The 18,408-nt window shown below is 36.6% G+C and overlaps 2 protein-coding genes across 6 annotated transcripts in view; both read left to right on the forward strand.

The window, feature by feature from the left end:
* Positions 1–3,010: 3,010 nt before the first annotated feature.
* The window catches only part of LOC129447072 (protocadherin gamma-C5-like), a 159,588-nt gene continuing 144,190 nt past the window's right edge, over positions 3,011–18,408 (forward strand). The window contains exon 1 of one of the 5 annotated variants that reach the window (XM_073874173.1): positions 3,011–5,471. In XM_073874173.1, coding sequence (XP_073730274.1) covers positions 3,063–5,471 — 2,409 coding nt within the window. In that variant the 5' untranslated portion in view covers positions 3,011–3,062. Of the gene's footprint in view, positions 5,472–6,308; positions 8,846–13,342; positions 15,891–18,408 lie in introns of those variants that run through there. The other 4 variants (XM_073874190.1, XM_073874171.1, XM_073874189.1 and 1 more) reach the window with 4 other exon arrangements.
* LOC129447077 (protocadherin beta-7-like) overlaps positions 9,738–18,408 on the forward strand; it is a 38,481-nt gene continuing 29,810 nt past the window's right edge. Inside the window, exon 1 of the mRNA XM_055208661.2 lies at positions 9,738–12,371. Within this exon, the coding sequence (XP_055064636.2) occupies positions 9,969–12,371 (2,403 nt within the window). The 5' untranslated portion in view covers positions 9,738–9,968. The remainder of the gene's footprint in view (positions 12,372–18,408) is intronic.

Below are 18,408 nucleotides of genomic sequence, written 5' to 3' on the forward strand. Positions count from 1 at the left end.
CTCCTTTTTGTTGCCTATTTCTCTCTCTGCTCAATGTTAAAAAGGGGGGATTTCTGAACTTGGGGCTCGAGCCGAGTCTCGGGTTCAAGCTCCCTCTGAGGACAGCAAGCCAAATTTTATTTTACCATCATTCAATAGACTGAATGCGCAGGCGAACTAGTGAAATAGTGCTTTGTAGAACCATGTGGTGCTATAGTGGTGCTATATGGCCCCATATGGTTCTACACAGGTGCTACACAGGTGCTTCACCTGTGCTATATGGCACTAAAAATGGTTCTTCTATGGTTACAGTGGTGATCAGAACACAACGAGACATTTCTGAATCTGACAATATGAAGCAGAACCTCATTATTTCAGTTAAGGATAACGGACAACAATCTCTCTCTACAACCTGTGCTGTAAATCTACTAATTTCTGACAACCTTCTGAAGTTCCAGAACTTAAAGATATGACTTATGAGGAGAGCAACTCCAAATTAACATCATACTTGATCATTGCATTAGTGTCCGTGTCCACTTTCTTCCTGACGTTCATTACATTGATTCTGGTCCTTCTCTGACCTTACATAATTTTACATTATAGTATAGTGGTTAAACGGATTACATTAAGGTTTTTAAATCATGGATCGAATCATTTTCGGGGAAAAAAAGGAAATTTGGAAAATAAAATAAGAACAAACCAAGAAATTATAGGCATATAAAAATAGAAAAGAATAAAGTTACAAATAAAGTAACAGGAGTAAAACAATCAAATGAATAATAACACTGTCTTCTGCATTCTTTACATTAAAAATAATTATTTTTTTTCTGAACTGTTTGCGTTCACTTTAATACATAACTGACTGTTTATATAATAATGCTACCCAGTAAATACTTGCCGAGACCGTGGTATTTAGAGATAATTTTGGGTGTTTGCACGCAGAATTGCAGTTTGGCATATTGCACGATATTGAAAATGCGTATAAATAGCACGAAGTGTAAAACTCGTGCAATACATACGCCAAATTCCACTTTGGCGTGCATATGATACGCAAGTCCTTCACATTAACTTAAACGGGGCATCTTTTTTGTCGTTTTATTTATTGGTTTCTCTTTTTTTTTTTTGCTATGTTTTTACCATTTTCGCTTGGGTTTAGGGTTAGAACAACTTTTTGTTATATAAAAATGACATCCTAATCCAAACCCCAACTCTAACCCCAACTCCAAGCGACCATGGCTTAAATATGGACAAAAACATTGAGAAACCTGTATATTTAATAACCTCATTAAGCAAATCTAAAATCTAACCCTAAACCCAAGCGAAAATGGTTTAAAAAACAGAAAAAAATTGAGAAACCAATAAATAAAACGACAAAAAAGATGCCCCGTTTAAGTGAATGGGAAGGACTTGCGTATCATATGCACGCCAAAGTGGAATTTGGCGTATGTATTGCACGAGTTTTACACTTCGTGCTATTTATACGCATCCTCAGGAGACTGGGTAGGATATTCACATGGCGTGCTATTTATACGCTTACTTTATCAATATACAGTAATAAAACGTTGCATTCATCATGTTTTATGAAACCTGCAAATGTCTACTTTTTATGAGGTTATACTGTTGGGTTTCTTCATATATACTACACAAAAGCTTACATTTTTTTTACATTTCTTGTCACATTGAGGCTGATACAGTACAAATTGTTTTAGTCTTAGCCTACTGAATATCTAAACATTAACAAATATCCCTTTCGTTTATGATTTTATTTTAAATTATTACTAATTACAATGTGTCATTTTTTAATTATGTTTTGTCATCCGTATTCAGCACCAGAAACGCGGACAGCGCCTGTACCGACCTCTGTGCTTTGTGCTTTAGCCAGTGGCGTCACTTATTAGGTGGACTTTAGCCACCAGCATCTCTGCCAAGACCCTCATATTCCACAATCTAATTCATGATCGCTTTAGTACACTTAAAATCTCATATAAAAACGGCGCCGGGCTTCGTCTCCGCCCCTGTGTTCAGTACCTTTCTCAAGTTCATTTCTTTTCCACAGCAGTGGCACAGAGCAAAGCGAACGTCAAAGTACAAGGTGTCACATTAATTGATAGATGACATCTGTGTAGTAGTTATGTAATATGAAAAAGTTTACCTAATGCGAAACGGGAGGAATACATTACTCTTTATCATCCGCTGTAAACAGATTTTTATCTCAGATTTTAAAGCTTTTGCTCGCCTTTGTATGCTGCGCACCTCTGGCGCAACTACAAAAAGAAGAGCATGCAGGCTTTGGTGGTGGCATAGAATGCTATTGAAAGAACCGCGGAACAACAGTGCGAGTGAGATGTTTGCTAACAGTGGTATAAGATCTTGTGCAGCTAACATTAGACATTGTATCTATACATTTATGTGTAGAATTCAGAATCAATCAAACTGTATTGTTCAAGCCCTGGTATGTCCGAAGAAAAGTTCGATCAGGTTTACTTCAAGAATTTGGAAGCACTGGCGCTCCTCTTTATATGTATAAATAATGAATAGTATTTTTCTATTTTTCTATTTTTATGTAAATTCTTATACTTGTTTTGTAAGCTTTCTTTTTAATACTATGGACCAGGATTTTGTGTCCTTAATAAAGATTTAATAATAATAATAATAATTATCTCCAGCGAGAACACAGATCTTAAACGAACGGCAAAGAATCGCCAATGTTTTTAGCTTTAAATGCGTGGCATTTTTCTGTTACTTTCCAATTGTACTCAAATAGATTTTGTTCTCAACAAAAGAAAAACTAGAAAATAAAATAATACAAATCTCATTAATTTGGTTTATTTCTGTTGGCTTTCAATAAACCACGGGAATGATGCAATGAACAAAAAACACTCCGAGTGTCGCTATTCACCAAGAGTGCAAAATGATGTGTCTCTCCTCCTACATTTAATATATGCAACCGCAGGTCTGTCTGTTAGAAAAAAAAAACAGCAGAAAGTGGTGTAATCGTCAGTCGACGCTGAGAAAATTATTAAAATTAACACGCGTTAACGCTCTTGGGAAGATAACCTATAAGGAGCATCAGCTCTTCAAACATGGAATACGGATTTTCAATTCCTTTTTTTACGTGTTTCGTGGCTCTCTTTGTCTGTCCTATGACAATCTATTGTGCAGATCTCACCTACAATATTCCAGAAGAAATAAAACACCAGTATGTGATCGGAAATGTACCCAAGGACCTCGGGATTACTGTGAAACAATTATCTGCTCGAAAGCCTCGGATAGACACAGAGGATAACATCAAACGGTATTGTGATATTAATATAAATAATGGAGAATTAATTGTTGCAGAGACAATAGACCGGGAGCAGCTTTGTGGTTTTCAGATTCCCTGCATTCTCAGTTATGACCTTGTTCTAGAAAATCCTCTTGAGGTGCATCGCATATTACTGCAAGTTGAGGATATAAATGACAACGCACCCCGATTTCCAAATGAACGCATTAATTTTGAAATCAGAGAATCAGCATATAAAGGTCAGCGATTCCGGTTACATGAGGCACATGATTCAGACATTGGACATAACGCAGTGAAGAGCTACTCATTACAAAAAAATGAACATTTCATATTGACTGTACATGATACTGCAGATGGAGGAAAATACGCTGAACTCGTACTGGAAAAGGAACTGGATCGTGAACAACAGAAGGAGATAGAAATGATACTCACAGCAACTGATGGTGGTACACCACAGAGATCTGGTACTGCTGTCATACACATTACTGTTCTAGATGCTAATGATAATGTACCAGTATTCAGTCAGTCTGTTTATAAGGTTACTCTGCCTGAAAATACACCAGCAGGTACATCAGTAATCACAGTGAGTGCCACAGATGCTGATGAAGGTCCAAACGGGGAAGTATCATATGAATTCAGCAGAATATCAGATAAAGCTGTAAAATTATTTTCTATAGACAAGGCAACAGGACAAATTCTGGTGATCGGAGAAATTGATTATGAAAACGAAAAAAAATATGAGATGGGAGTTCACGCCCAAGATGCCTCTGGATTATCATCAACTGCTAAAGTGATCATAGATATAAGTGATGTGAATGACAATCCACCCAGAATCATTCTGAAATCTTTGAATAACCCGATACCTGAAAATTCATTGCCAGGTACTGAGGTGGGTATCATTAATGTTCAAGACAAAGATTCAGGAGAAAATCGTCAGATTCGTTGTTTTGTTCAGCAAAATGTTCCTTTCAAATTAAATCCATCTGTTAAAAACTATTTCTCTCTAGTAACGACAAACACTCTCGATCGAGAGAAAGAATCAGATTACAATATAACTATCACAGCAACTGATGGAGGATCTCCACCATTATCCACCTCCATGACAATTCATTTATCTATCTCAGATGTGAATGATAATCCTCCTGTATTTGAGCAGCAGTCCTACAGTACTTATGTGACTGAAAACAACAAACCAGGCACATCTGTTTGTTCAGTCAGTGCAAATGATCCAGACTGGAGGCAGAACGGCACTGTACTTTACTCTCTGATATCCAGTGAGGTCAATGGTGTTCCAATGTCCTCATTTTTATCTATTAATGGAGATACAGGAGTGATCCATGCTGTAAGATCATTTGACTATGAGCAGTTCAGAAACTTTTCAGTCCAAGTTGTTGCCAGAGATAATGGCTCTCCACCTCTCAGCAGTAATGTGACTGTGAAAGTCTTCATAACAGATGAGAATGATAACTCTCCACAGATATTATATCCTGTTCCAGACGGAAAATCTCTAATGACTGAGATGATCCCTAAAGCGACTCTCTCAGGCTCTCTGGTCTCAAAGGTGATCGCTGTGGATGCTGACTCTGGACAGAACGCATGGCTCTCCTATCAGATTGTGAAGTCTACTGATCCGGGACTTTTCAGCATTGGTCTCCATAGTGGAGAGATCAGAACACAACGAGACATTTCTGAATCTGACAATATGAAGCAAAACCTCATCATTTCAGTGAAGGATAACGGACAACCATCTCTCTCTACAACCTGTGCTGTAAATTTACTAATTTCTGACAACCCTTCTGAAGTTCCAGAACTTAAAGATATGACTTATGAGGAGAGCAACTCCAAATTAACATCATACTTGATCATTGCATTAGTGTCCGTGTCCACCTTCTTCCTCACGTTCATTACATTGATTCTGGTCCTAAAGGTTTGTCGCAGGAGAAAGCCCAGACTGTTGTTTGATGGAGCAGTCGCTGTCCCCAGCGCTTATCTGCCTCCTAACTATGCAGAGGTGGATGGAGCAGGAACTCTCCGCAGTGCTTACAATTACGACACATATTTAACAACAGGATCGCGAACAAGTGACTTCAAGTTTGTTACATCTTATAATGACAACACACTTCCTGCTGGATGTACTCTGAAACAGGAACACAACAGACACTTTGACACGAGCATGATAACACTAGACATTACAGAAGATGACAATGAGGTAAGAAATGTTCATTGTTAATTTGAAGTAGGCCCATTAAGTAAAATAAAAATCGAAAATCGTCAATTACAATATGACAATTATTTTTTTAAGGTGTGCAATCGATAAGAAAATATACCTTATTTGCAATATAAAGTCACATTTTAACAACAAACCTTAAAGACGTGTACAGGTATCAGTTATCGTCTCGGTCTGATTGTAGTTTTAGGGAACATATAAAAACATATAGTGAAAACGATTAAACATGACCGAAATGTATCTTTTTGCCGAATATTTAATCTTGTACTTTGCTGCACCCTCAAACACCTTACACTGTCAATGTGCCTTTCCTACTTTTCTAAGTATTTCGTTGTTGTTGTTGTTACTTTCCTTTATGTTTTCTGTTAATGACCCATTGTGTCATTTTCAGTCATTTTCATAATTTCTAGTAAATATGTTCCATATATAAAGTATTTCTTTTAAGTCATTTCTAATATTTCTTGACTTTTGGCATTGTTTATGATTATATTTTTTTCAAAATAATAATGTTTAATGTTTCTACATTCTTTATGCGAATCTATTTAATTTCAGCACCAAAACGCGGACAGCGCCTGGGCTGACTTAGCTTAACGTTATGCTTTCTTTTCCTTCAACAATACTATTAATTTAATTTTTTTGGCTTTTTCATACTAATTCACTTTAAAAGAATAATGGGAATAAAACTGCAATTTATGTGATTAAATTATATCGCGTTTTCATAAAATACATGAATGAGGCAATAAATAGAAAATACTCCGAGTGTCGCTATTCACCAAGGCTGCAGAGTGATGCGTCTCTCCTCCTACATTTAATATATTCAACTGCAGCTCTGTCTGTAAGAATAAACCCAACACGCAATGGAGTAATCTTCCGTCGACGGAGAAAAAATTATTGCTTAATAGTTACTGTTGGGAAAATAAAAAATTGGTAACATCAACTATACAAAAATGGAAAACGGATTTTTATTTTATTTTTGTGCGTGTGTCGCAGCTCTTCTCGTCCTTCCTGTGGAAATCTTTTGTGCAGATTTGAGCTACAATTTTCCAGAAGACACGAAGCGCCAGTATATAATTGGAAATGTAGCCAAGGATCTCGGAATAGATGTAAAACAACTGTCCGCTCGAAAAGCTCGGATAGACACAGAGGATAACAGCAAACGGTATTGTGATATTAATCTAAATTCTGGTGATTTAATCGTCGCAGAGACAATAGACCGGGATGAGCTTTGTGGTTCTCGTCTTTCCTGCATTCTCAGTTCTGAACTTGTCTTAGAAAATCCTCTTGAGGTGCATCGCATATTTCTACAAATTCAGGATATAAATGACAACGCACCACGTTTTCCAAATGAACGCATTAACTTTGAAATAACAGAATCAGCAGTTAAAGGCCAGCGATTCCGGTTACATGAGGCACATGATTCAGACATTGGACATAACGCAGTGAAGAGCTACTCACTACAGAAAAATGAACATTTCATATTGACTGTACATGATACTGCAGATGGAGGAAAATACGCGGAACTTGTACTGGAAAAGGAACTGGATCGTGAACAACAGAAGGAGATAGATATGATACTCACAGCAACTGATGGTGGTACACCACAGAGATCTGGTACTGCTGTCATACACATTACTGTTCTAGATGCTAATGATAATTTACCAGTATTCAGTCAATCTGTTTATAAGGTTACTCTGCCTGAAAATACACCGTCAGGTACATCAGTAATCACAGTGAGTGCCACAGATGCTGATGAAGGTCCAAACGGGGAAGTATCATATGAATTCAGCAGAATATCAGATAAAGCTGTAAAATTATTTTCAATTGACAAGACAACAGGACAGATTGTGGTGATCGGAGAAATTGATTTTGAAAATGAAAAAGAATACGAAATAGGAATTCACGCTCAGGATGCATCTGGATTATCATCAACTGCTAAAGTGATCATAGATATAAGTGATGTGAATGACAATCCACCCAGAATTATTCTGAAATCTTTGAATAACCCGATACCTGAGAATTCTGCGCCAGGTACTGAGGTGGGTATCATTAATGTTCAAGACAAAGATTCAGGAGAAAATCGGCAGATTCGTTGCTCTGTTCCGCAAAATGTTCCTTTCAAACTAAACCCATCTGTTAAAAACTATTTCTCTCTAGTAACTACAAACACTCTCGATCGAGAGAAACAATCAGATTACAACATAACTGTCACAGCAACTGATGGAGGATCTCCACCATTATCCACCTCCATGACAATTCATTTATCTATCTCAGATGTGAATGACAATCCTCCTGTATTTGAGCAGCAGTCCTACAGTACTTATGTGACTGAAAACAACAAACCAGGCACATCTGTTTGTTCAGTCAGTGCAAATGATCCAGACTGGAGACAGAACGGCACTGTACTTTACTCTCTGATATCCAGTGAGGTCAATGGTGTTCCAGTGTCCTCATTTTTATCTATTAATGGAGATACAGGAGTGATCCATGCTGTAAGATCATTTGACTATGAGCAGTTCAGAAACTTTACAGTCCAGGTTGTTGCCAGAGATAATGGCTCTCCACCTCTCAGCAGTAATGTGACTGTGAAAGTCTTCATAACAGATGAGAATGATAACTCTCCACAGATATTATATCCTGTTCCAGATGGAAAATCTCTGATGACTGAGATGATCCCTAAAGCGACTCTCTCAGGCTCTTTGGTCTCAAAGGTGATCGCTGTGGATGCTGACTCTGGACAGAACGCATGGCTCTCCTATCAGATTGTGAAGTCTACTGATCCGGGACTTTTCAGCATTGGCCTCCATAGTGGAGAGATCAGAACACAAAGAGACATTTCTGAATCTGACAATATGAAGCAAAACCTCATAATTACAGTGAAGGATAACGGACAACCATCTCTCTCTACAACCTGTGCTGTAAATCTACTAATTTCTGACAACCCTTCTGAAGTTCCAGAACTTAAAGATATGACTTATGAGGAGAGCAACTCCAAATTAACATCATACTTGATCATTGCATTAGTGTCCGTGTCCACCTTCTTCCTGACGTTCATTACATTGATTCTGGTCCTGAAGGTTTGTCGCAGGAGAAAGCCCAGACTGTTGTTTGATGGAGCAGTCGCTGTCCCCAGCGCTTATCTGCCTCCCAACTATGCAGATGTGGATGGAGCAGGAACTCTCCGCAGTGCTTACAATTACGACACATATTTAACAACAGGATCACGCACGAGTGACTTCAAGTTTGTTACATCGTATAATGACAACACACTTCCTGCTGGTGATACTCTGAAACAGGAACACAACAGACACTTTGACCCGAGCATGATAACACTAGACATAACAGAAGATGACGATGAGGTAAGAAATGTTTTGCTCATGTGCAATCATTTGTTTTACTTAAATTCCAATAATCTAATTTGATTAGGCCTATGCATGTTTTGAAAATTAAATCTTGGAAAATCGTTAGCTACAATACCATTGCATCTCGGTATTGAAGTAAAAATTAATTTAAAAAAATACTCATTTATAATAGTCACATTTAACAACAAACCTTAAAACTATAGGCTACTAAAGGTCAGTTATGTTTCTGCCCTGATTTTCATTTCAGGAAACTTGGAAAACCCTTTATTTCAGAAGTAAAAACGATGTAAAAGGGCAGAGTTTATTAATTTATATTTGCTAGCTATTTAACCGATATTTTGTTGCATCTTTCACACATTTCACACAATTTATTTTGTTAATGAGCCATTGCAGCCTTATCGGTCATTCTCACAATTTCCAATGCTGTTCCGTATTTAAATTAGCGTATTTTTTGCAGTTGCATCAAATTGTTGCGAGACTTTTTAGCATTATTTTATTAAATTAACTTTCACTTTAAGACTAAAACAGGACATCGTATTTTATTATTAAAATGTATATTTACCGGACTGAATTAAATTGAAAAAAAAAAATCAATTTGGGCTTCTTCATAAAATATTATTATTATTATTAGCCTACTGTAATCATAATTTTTATTCAAATTAACAATACAAATATATGTTTTTTTTTCTATATTCGATTTCAGCACCACACCCGCGGACAGCGCATTTTCTTACTCTGGAATTTAGTTTGTAAAAGTGGTATTTCCTTATTGAAGCTGTTTACTTTTAAAATTTTCAGATTGAACTTTTATGAAAAGGTCATCAGCTTAATTGTTATGCCACTGTAAATAGCTTTATTTATTCCTCTCGGCTTGGGCTTTTCATAAAATACATGAACGATGCAATGAACAAAAAATACTCAGAGTGTCGCTGTTCAACAAGAGTGCAAAGTCATGCGTCTCTCCTCCTATATTTAATATATTCATCTGCAGCTCTGTCTGAGAATAAACCCGACACAAAATGGAGTAAACGTCCGTCGATGCTGAGAAAATTATTTTATTAGCATTCGTTAACAGTTACTGTTTGGCAAACAGACCATTAGAAAAATCAAATATCCAAAAATGGAAATCGGATTTTCAGTTCACCTTTGTGCGTGTGTTGTAGCTCTTCTCGTCTTTCCTGTGGAAATCTATTGTGCAGATTTGAGCTACAACATTGCAGAAGAGACGAAACGCCAGTATGTTATTGGAAATGTAGCCAAGGACCTCAGGATTGATGCAAAACAATTGTCTGCTCGAAAGGCTCGGATAGAAACAGAGGACAACAGCAAACGGTATTGTGATATTAATCTAAATTCCGGTGATTTAATCGTGACAGAGACAATAGACCGGGAGGAGATGTGTGGTACTCGCATTTCGTGCATTCGCAGTTACGAGCTTGTACAAGAAAATCCTCTTGAGGTGCATCGTATAATTTTACAAATTCAGGATATCAATGACAACGCACCGCGATTTCCAAATGAGCGCATTAACTTCGAAATAAGGGAATCAGCGGTTAAAGGCCAGCGATTCCGTTTGGATGAGGCACATGATTCAGACATTGGACATAACGCAGTGAAGAGCTACTCACTACAGAAAAATGAACATTTTGTTTTAAATGTACATAATACTGCAGATGGAGGAAAATACGCCGAACTCGTACTGGAAAAGGAACTGGATCGTGAACAACAGAAGGAGATAGAAATGATACTCACAGCAAGTGATGGTGGTACACCACAGAGATCTGGTACTGCTGTCATATACATTACTGTTTTAGATATTAATGATAATGTACCAGTATTCAGTCAATCTGTTTATAAGGTTACTCTGCCTGAAAATACACCATCCGGTACATCAGTAATCACAGTGAGTGCCACAGATGCAGATGAAGGTCTAGACGGTGAAGTATCATATGAATTCAGCAGGATATCAGATAAAGCTGCAAAATTATTTTCTGTAGAAAAAACAACAGGACAGATTGTAGTGATTGGGGAAGTTGATTATGAGGAAGAACAAAATTACGAAATGGGAATACAGGCCAAAGACGCATCTGGATTATCATCAACTGCTAAAGTGATCATAGATATTAGTGATGTGAATGACAATCCACCCAGAATAATTCTGAAATCTTTGAATAACCCGATACCTGAAAATTCATTGCCAGGTACTGAGGTGGGTATCATTAATGTTCAAGACAAAGATTCAGGAGAAAATCGGCAGATTCGTTGTTCTGTTCAGCAAAATGTTCCTTTCAAACTAAACCCATCTGTTAAAAACTATTTCTCTCTAGTAACTACAAACACTCTCGATCGAGAGAAACAATCAGATTACAATATAACTGTCACAGCAACTGATGGAGGATCTCCACCATTATCCACCTCCATGACAATTAATTTATCTATCTCAGATGTGAATGACAATCCTCCTGTATTTGAGCAGCAGTCCTACAGTACTTATGTGACTGAAAACAACAAACCAGGCACATCTGTTTGTTCAGTCAGTGCAAATGATCCAGACTGGAGGCAGAACGGCACTGTGCTTTACTCTCTGATATCCAGTGAGTTCAATGGTGTTTCAGTGTCCTCATTTTTATCTATTAATGGAGATACAGGAGTGATCCATGCTGTAAGATCATTTGACTATGAGCAGTTCAGAAACTTTACAGTTCAAGTTGTTGCCAGAGATAATGGCTCTCCACCGCTCAGCAGTAATGTGACTGTGAAAGTCTTCATAACAGATGAGAATGATAACTCTCCACAGATATTATATCCTGTTCCAGATGGAAAATCACTAATGACTGAGATGATCCCTAAAGCGACTCTCTCGGGCTCTCTGGTCTCAAAGGTGATCGCTGTGGATGCTGACTCTGGACAGAACGCATGGCTCTCCTATCAGATTCTGAAGTCTACTGATCCGGGACTTTTCAGCATTGGTCTCCATAGTGGAGAAATCAGAACCCAACGAGACATTTCTGAATCTGACAATATGAAGCAGAACCTCATCATTTCAGTGAAGGATAACGGACAACCATCTCTCTCTACAACCTGTGCTGTAAATCTACTAATTTCTGACAACCCTTCTGAAGTTCCAGAACTTAAAGATATGACTTATGAGGAGAGCAACTCCAAATTAACATCATACTTGATCATTGCATTAGTGTCCGTGTCCACCTTCTTCTTGACGTTCATTACATTGATTCTGGTCCTGAAGGTTTGTCGCAGGAGAAAGCCCAGACTGTTGTTTGATGGAGCAGTTGCTGTCCCCAGCGCTTATCTGCCTCCTAACTATGCAGAGGTGGATGGAACTCTCCGCAGTGCTTATAATTATGACACATATTTAACAACAGGATCGCGCACGAGTGACTTCAAGTTTGTTACATCATATAATGACAACACACTTCCTGCTGGCGGTACTCTGAAACAGGAACACAACAGACACTTTGACCCGAGTATGATATCACTAGACATTACAGAAGATGACGATGAGGTAAGAAATGTTTCGCTCATGTAACCTCGTTTAACATTTTTAGAAAAATATTTTTTTAAACCGTCAGTTACAATAACATGGCGTATTAAAGTTGGGAATCAATTTAAATAAGAACTAATTTACAATATAAATAGTCATTTTAAACATCAAATCGTAAATGCTATTAAAAGTCAATTATGTTCCGTCCTGATTTTCATTTCTGCAAAACACTTTACTGCAGTTGGGAAAATATTTTTTTACGAGCTATTATATCTTACATTTTGTTGCATCTTCCACACATTTTACAATAGCAATGTACAGTTATTGTCGAAGTGTTTTTGTGTTGTTTAAATTTCTTTTGTTAATGAGATGTTGTAGCTTTATCAGTCATTCTTATAATTTCTAGGTCTGGTCCGTATGTAAAGCGTCGTGTTTCATTTCAATCACTTCCAATAGTTGCATCATTTTTAGCAGTATTTTATAAATTTACTTTCACTTGAGACTGAAAGAGTACACAGTATTTTATTTTTAAATGAGTTTGGACTGGACTGAACTGAACTAAATAGATAAAATCCATTTCTTCAAAAAATAAATAAAATAAAAATAATAAAAAATAAGAGTTATGTTATTCTTATTTATTTATTTTTTTAATTAACACTCAGAATGTATAATGTTTCGTACATTCTGTAGCTATACAAAGCTATTTTATTTCAGCACCACAAGCGCGGACAGCGCCTGTCCTGATTTTTCTACTTTAGTTTATAAACGTTGTATTACTTTTGCCTTCAGATATGGTTTACTTTAAGGCTGACTATTTTTTTATAATAGTTAAATCTGAAAAAGTAATTGTAATACAACTGCCATTGCTGATTTATTTCTGTCGTTTTTTAATTAAATACATAAATGTTGCAATGAACAAAAAAATACTCCGAGTGTCGCTATTCACCAAGACTGCAGAGTGATGCGTCTCTCCTCCTACATTTAATATATTCATCTGCAGCTCTGTCTGCTAGAATAAACTCGACACAAAATGGAGTAATCATCCGCCGACATTGTTAAATTTATTGGAGTAGCATGTTTTAGCAGTTACATTTGGGAAAATAAACTACTGCCAACATCAGCTCTCCAAATATGGAAAACGGAATTTTAATTCATTTTTGTGCGTGTTTCGTGGCTCTCTTTGTCTTTCCTATGAAAATCTCCTGCGCAGATTTGAGCTACAATGTTCCAGAAGAAATGAAGCGTCAGTATGTGATCGGAAATGTAGCCAAAGATCTCAGGATTGATGTTAAACAATTATTCGCTCGAAAGGCTCGGATAGAAACAGAGGAAAACAGCAAACGGTATTGTGATATAAATCTGAATTCTGGTGACTTAATCGTGGCAGACACAATAAACCGGGAACAGCTTTGTGGTTCTCGACCTTCCTGCATTCGTACCTATGAGCTAGTTCTAGAAAATCCTCTTGAGGTGCATCGTATAATTCTACAAATTCAGGATATAAACGACAACGCCCCTCGCTTTCCCAGTGAGCGCATTAACTTTGAAATCAGAGAATCAGCAGTTAAAGGCCAGCGATTTCGTTTGGAAGAGGCACATGATTCAGACATTGGACATAACGCAGTGAAGAGCTACTCACTACAGAAAAATGAACATTTTGCTTTAACTGTACATGATACTGCAGATGGAGGAAAATACGCTGAACTCGTACTGGAAAAGGAACTGGATCGTGAACAACAAAAGGAGATAGAAATGATCCTCACAGCAACTGATGGTGGTACACCACAGAGATCTGGTACTGCTGTCATACACATTACTGTTCTAGATATTAATGATAATGTACCAGTATTCAGTCAGTCTGTTTATAAGGTTACTCTGCCTGAAAATACACCGTCAGGTACATCAGTAATCACAGTGAGTGCCACAGATGCTGATGAAGGTCCAAACGGTGAAGTATCATTTGAGCTCAGAAAAATATCAGAAGATGCTGCAAAATTATTTTTTATAGACAAGACAACAGGACAAATTGTGTTGATCGGAGAACTTGATTATGAGGAAGAACAAAATTATGAAATTGGTATTCAGGCCAAAGACGCATCTGGATTATCATCAACTGCTAAAGTGATCATAGATATTAGTGATGTGAATGACAATCCACCCAAAATCATTCTGAAATCTTTGAATAACCCAATACCTGAGAATTTATTGCCAGGTACCGAGGTGGGTATCATTAATGTTCAAGACAAAGATTCAGGAGAAAATCGTCAGATTCGTTGCTCTGTTCAGCAAAATGTTCCTTTCAAACTAAACCCATCTGTTAAAAACTATTTCTCTCTAGTAACAACAAACACTCTTGATCGAGAGAAACAATCAGATTACAACATAACTGTCACTGCAACTGATGGAGGATCTCCACCATTATCCACCTCCATGACAATTCATTTATCTATCTCAGATGTGAATGACAATCCTCCTGTATTTGAGCAGCAGTCCTACAGTACTTATGTGACTGAAAACAACAAACCAGGCACATCTGTTTGTTCAGTCAGTGCAAATGATCCAGACTGGAGGCAGAACGGCACTGTACTTTACTCTCTGATATCCAGTGAGATCAATGGTGTTCCAGTGTCCTCATTTTTATCTATTAATGGAGATACAGGAGTGATCCATGCTGTAAGATCATTTGACTATGAGCAGTTCAGAAACTTTTCAGTCCAAGTTGTTGCCAGAGATAATGGCTCTCCACCGCTCAGCAGTAATGTGAGTGTGAAAGTCTTCATAACAGATGAGAATGATAACTCTCCACAGATATTATATCCTGTTCCAGATGGAAAATCTCTAATGACTGAGATGATACCTAAAGCGACTCTCTCAGGCTCTCTGGTCTCAAAGGTGATCGCTGTGGATGCTGACTCTGGACAGAACGCATGGCTCTCCTATCAGATTGTGAAGTCTACTGATCCGGGACTTTTCAGCATTGGTCTCCATAGTGGAGAGATCAGAACACAACGAGACATTTCTGAATCTGACAATATGAAGCAGAACCTCATCATTTCAGTGAAGGATAATGGACAACCATCTCTCTCTACAACCTGTGGTGTAAATTTACTAATTTCTGACAACCCTTCTGAAGTTCCAGAACTTAAAGATATGACTTATGAGGAGAGCAACTCCAAATTAACATCATACTTGATCATTGCATTAGTGTCCGTGTCCACCTTCTTCCTGACGTTCATTACATTGATTCTGGTCCTGAAGGTTTGTCGCAGGAGAAAGCCCAGACTGTTGTTTGATGGAGCAGTCGCTGTCCCCAGCGCTTATCTGCCTCCTAACTATGCAGAGGTGGATGGTGCAGGAACTCTCCGCAGTGCTTACAATTATGACACATATTTAACAACAGGCTCACGCACCAGTGATTTCAAGTTTGTTACATCATATAATGACAACACACTTCCTGCTGGTGATACTCTGAAACAGGAACACAACAGACACTTTGACCCGAGCATGATAACACTAAACTTTACAGAAGATGATGATGAGGTAAGACATTTTATGCTTATGTGGATACATTGTATTTTTCTTCATGTAACCTTTAAAAAATAAATAAAAAATTTTAGAAAATTTTGAAAATAGTCAGTTACAATAACATTGCATCTCGGATTTAAAGTGGGCAATCAATGTAAATAAGCACCAATTTATAATATAAAGTTCTTTTAACAACAAATCTTAAAACTATAGGCTAATAAAACTCAGCTATGTTTCGTCCTTCACTGAAAAAAAATCTGGGTGGATGTAAACGTTATGTAATGTTATTTGTTATATTAATAATAAGATGTTAAGTTTGTATCTTCCCATGAATATATCTTGTTTTAATTTAATCAACATTTGCTCAAAACACAAGACACTGTGAATATTTCTCTTGAAAAAAAATGTGTCTAAGTAATTCCAGCCAATATTTCTGTATGCACACACAACAAACAATAACCTTGTTTAATTTATTCAGTAGAAAATAATTACACGCCTTGTCCAATTCAATTTATTGAAACAGTACAACATGACCCACCTAAATTTGTAAAAATGACATTAACTTAATCATTTTGTGTTGCGACTACATGATTGATTTTTGTTGATATTACAAAATGGGCAGTGGATCTGTATTTCTCAGCATGCTTTATATGCAAATGCATTTGGAGAGTATTTTTATGTGTTATTTTCTGTACTGTAAGTAAAGAGAAAGACTTGATAGTGTCCATTGTTTGTTTATCTTACTTGATTTAGAAGAGTGTTATATTTCATTAAGTTTGGTTACCATCGTGTCATTTACACTGGGGGGACATATCCCCACCACTTTTTGAAATGGCTGATTTTGTCCCCACCACTTTTTGAAAGCATTTGGTAAAAATTTTCCTTAAAAATCATTTTAATCATTTACTTAACGCCCTGCTGATTTCTACATTATGGTGCTTTGGCACTGTTCGGTTGAGCAGGTGTTACATGGACTGTTACATGTGCAGTCGACATTGTTGAGGGTTTTTTGCTGAGTATTTTCGTGTTGTTGACTGACCTACGCTATGCCCATTGTTGATGTGCCGTTATTCAATATTTGTACCATCCTGCTGTAATGTTTTTTCATCTGATCTTTTGTCCCCACCACTTTTCAACACAAAGTGACGCCATTACGTGCAGTAGAGTGGTGCTTTTGGCTAGGTTGTGGAATGTGAGACATGCACTGTACACAATGAGCGCTAACCTTGGTATGCCAGTGTGAAGATGAGTTTCATATGTTCATCTCAAGCATCATATGTCATTTTTATTAGCATTTTGTGTAATTTGATTATATGTACCTTTACAATACACAATAATTTTGAAAAAAGTAGATCCAACTTAAAAATTGTAATATGAAAATTAAAACATTAAGTTGGATTCAATCAAAAATGTACATTTAGAACTCTTGAAGTGCACACACATAAAATAATAACTACAGAAATATTAAAATTAAGTTGATTGTATATACAAATTAAAGCCCAACAAACAGAAAAAATAAGTAGTTTGTGCAAAAAAAAAATCATATTTTTAAATAAACCAAGCAGAACATTTTCATTAGTGTGATTTTCTTTTCTGAAACAAAAACTTTATTGCAGTTGTGAAAATGATTTAAACGGGCGGATGTTTTTATTTGCTAGCTGTTTAATCTTATATTGCAACACATATTTTGTTGCATCTTCCACATATTTTACATTAGCAATGTCCTGGTCCTACTTTCGAATTTTTTTGTGTTGTATAAATTTCTTTATAAATGAGAAGTTGTAGTCTTATCAATAATTTTTATAATTTTCATATGTAAAACATCATGTTTCTTTTCAGTTACGTTCAATAGTTGCATGACTTCTTAGCAGTATTTTATACATTAACTTTCATTTTGAGATTGAAACAGTACACAATATTTTATTATTTAAATAAAAAATATATTAAAAAATTATCATAAATAAAAAATAAATAATAAAAAAAATAATAGAAATGATAGTAATGTTATTCTTCTCATTATTTTTTAAATGAACACTCAGAATGTGTCATTTTTCGTACATTCTGTATACACAGCTATTGGATTTCAGCACCACAACGGCGGACAGCGCCTGTCTGGATTTTTGTGCTTTAGTTTATAAACGTTGAAATTCTTTTGCTTTCAGATATGATTACCTTTTAAGCTAACGACATTTTCATAATAGTACAATCTGTAAATAATAATTGTAATACAGTTGTCATTGCTGATTCATTTCTGTAGGCTTTTCATAAAATACATGAATGATGCAATAAACAAAAAAATACTCCGAGTGTCGCTATTCACCAAGACTGCAGAGTGATGCGTCTCTCCTCCTACATTTAATATATTCATCTGCAGCTCTTTCTGCTAGAATAAACCCGACACGAAATGGAGTAATCGTCCGTCAATGCTAAGACACTTAACGGAATAGCATGCGTTAACAGTTAGTGTTTGGTTACAGTTACTTAGCGTTAGCCGTTAGTAAAATCGACCCCTTAAAAATGGGATTCTCAGTTG

The sequence above is a fragment of the Misgurnus anguillicaudatus genome, chromosome 12 (genome assembly GCF_027580225.2).
Source record: "Misgurnus anguillicaudatus chromosome 12, ASM2758022v2, whole genome shotgun sequence".
NCBI classification, from domain to species: domain Eukaryota; kingdom Metazoa; phylum Chordata; class Actinopteri; order Cypriniformes; family Cobitidae; genus Misgurnus; species Misgurnus anguillicaudatus.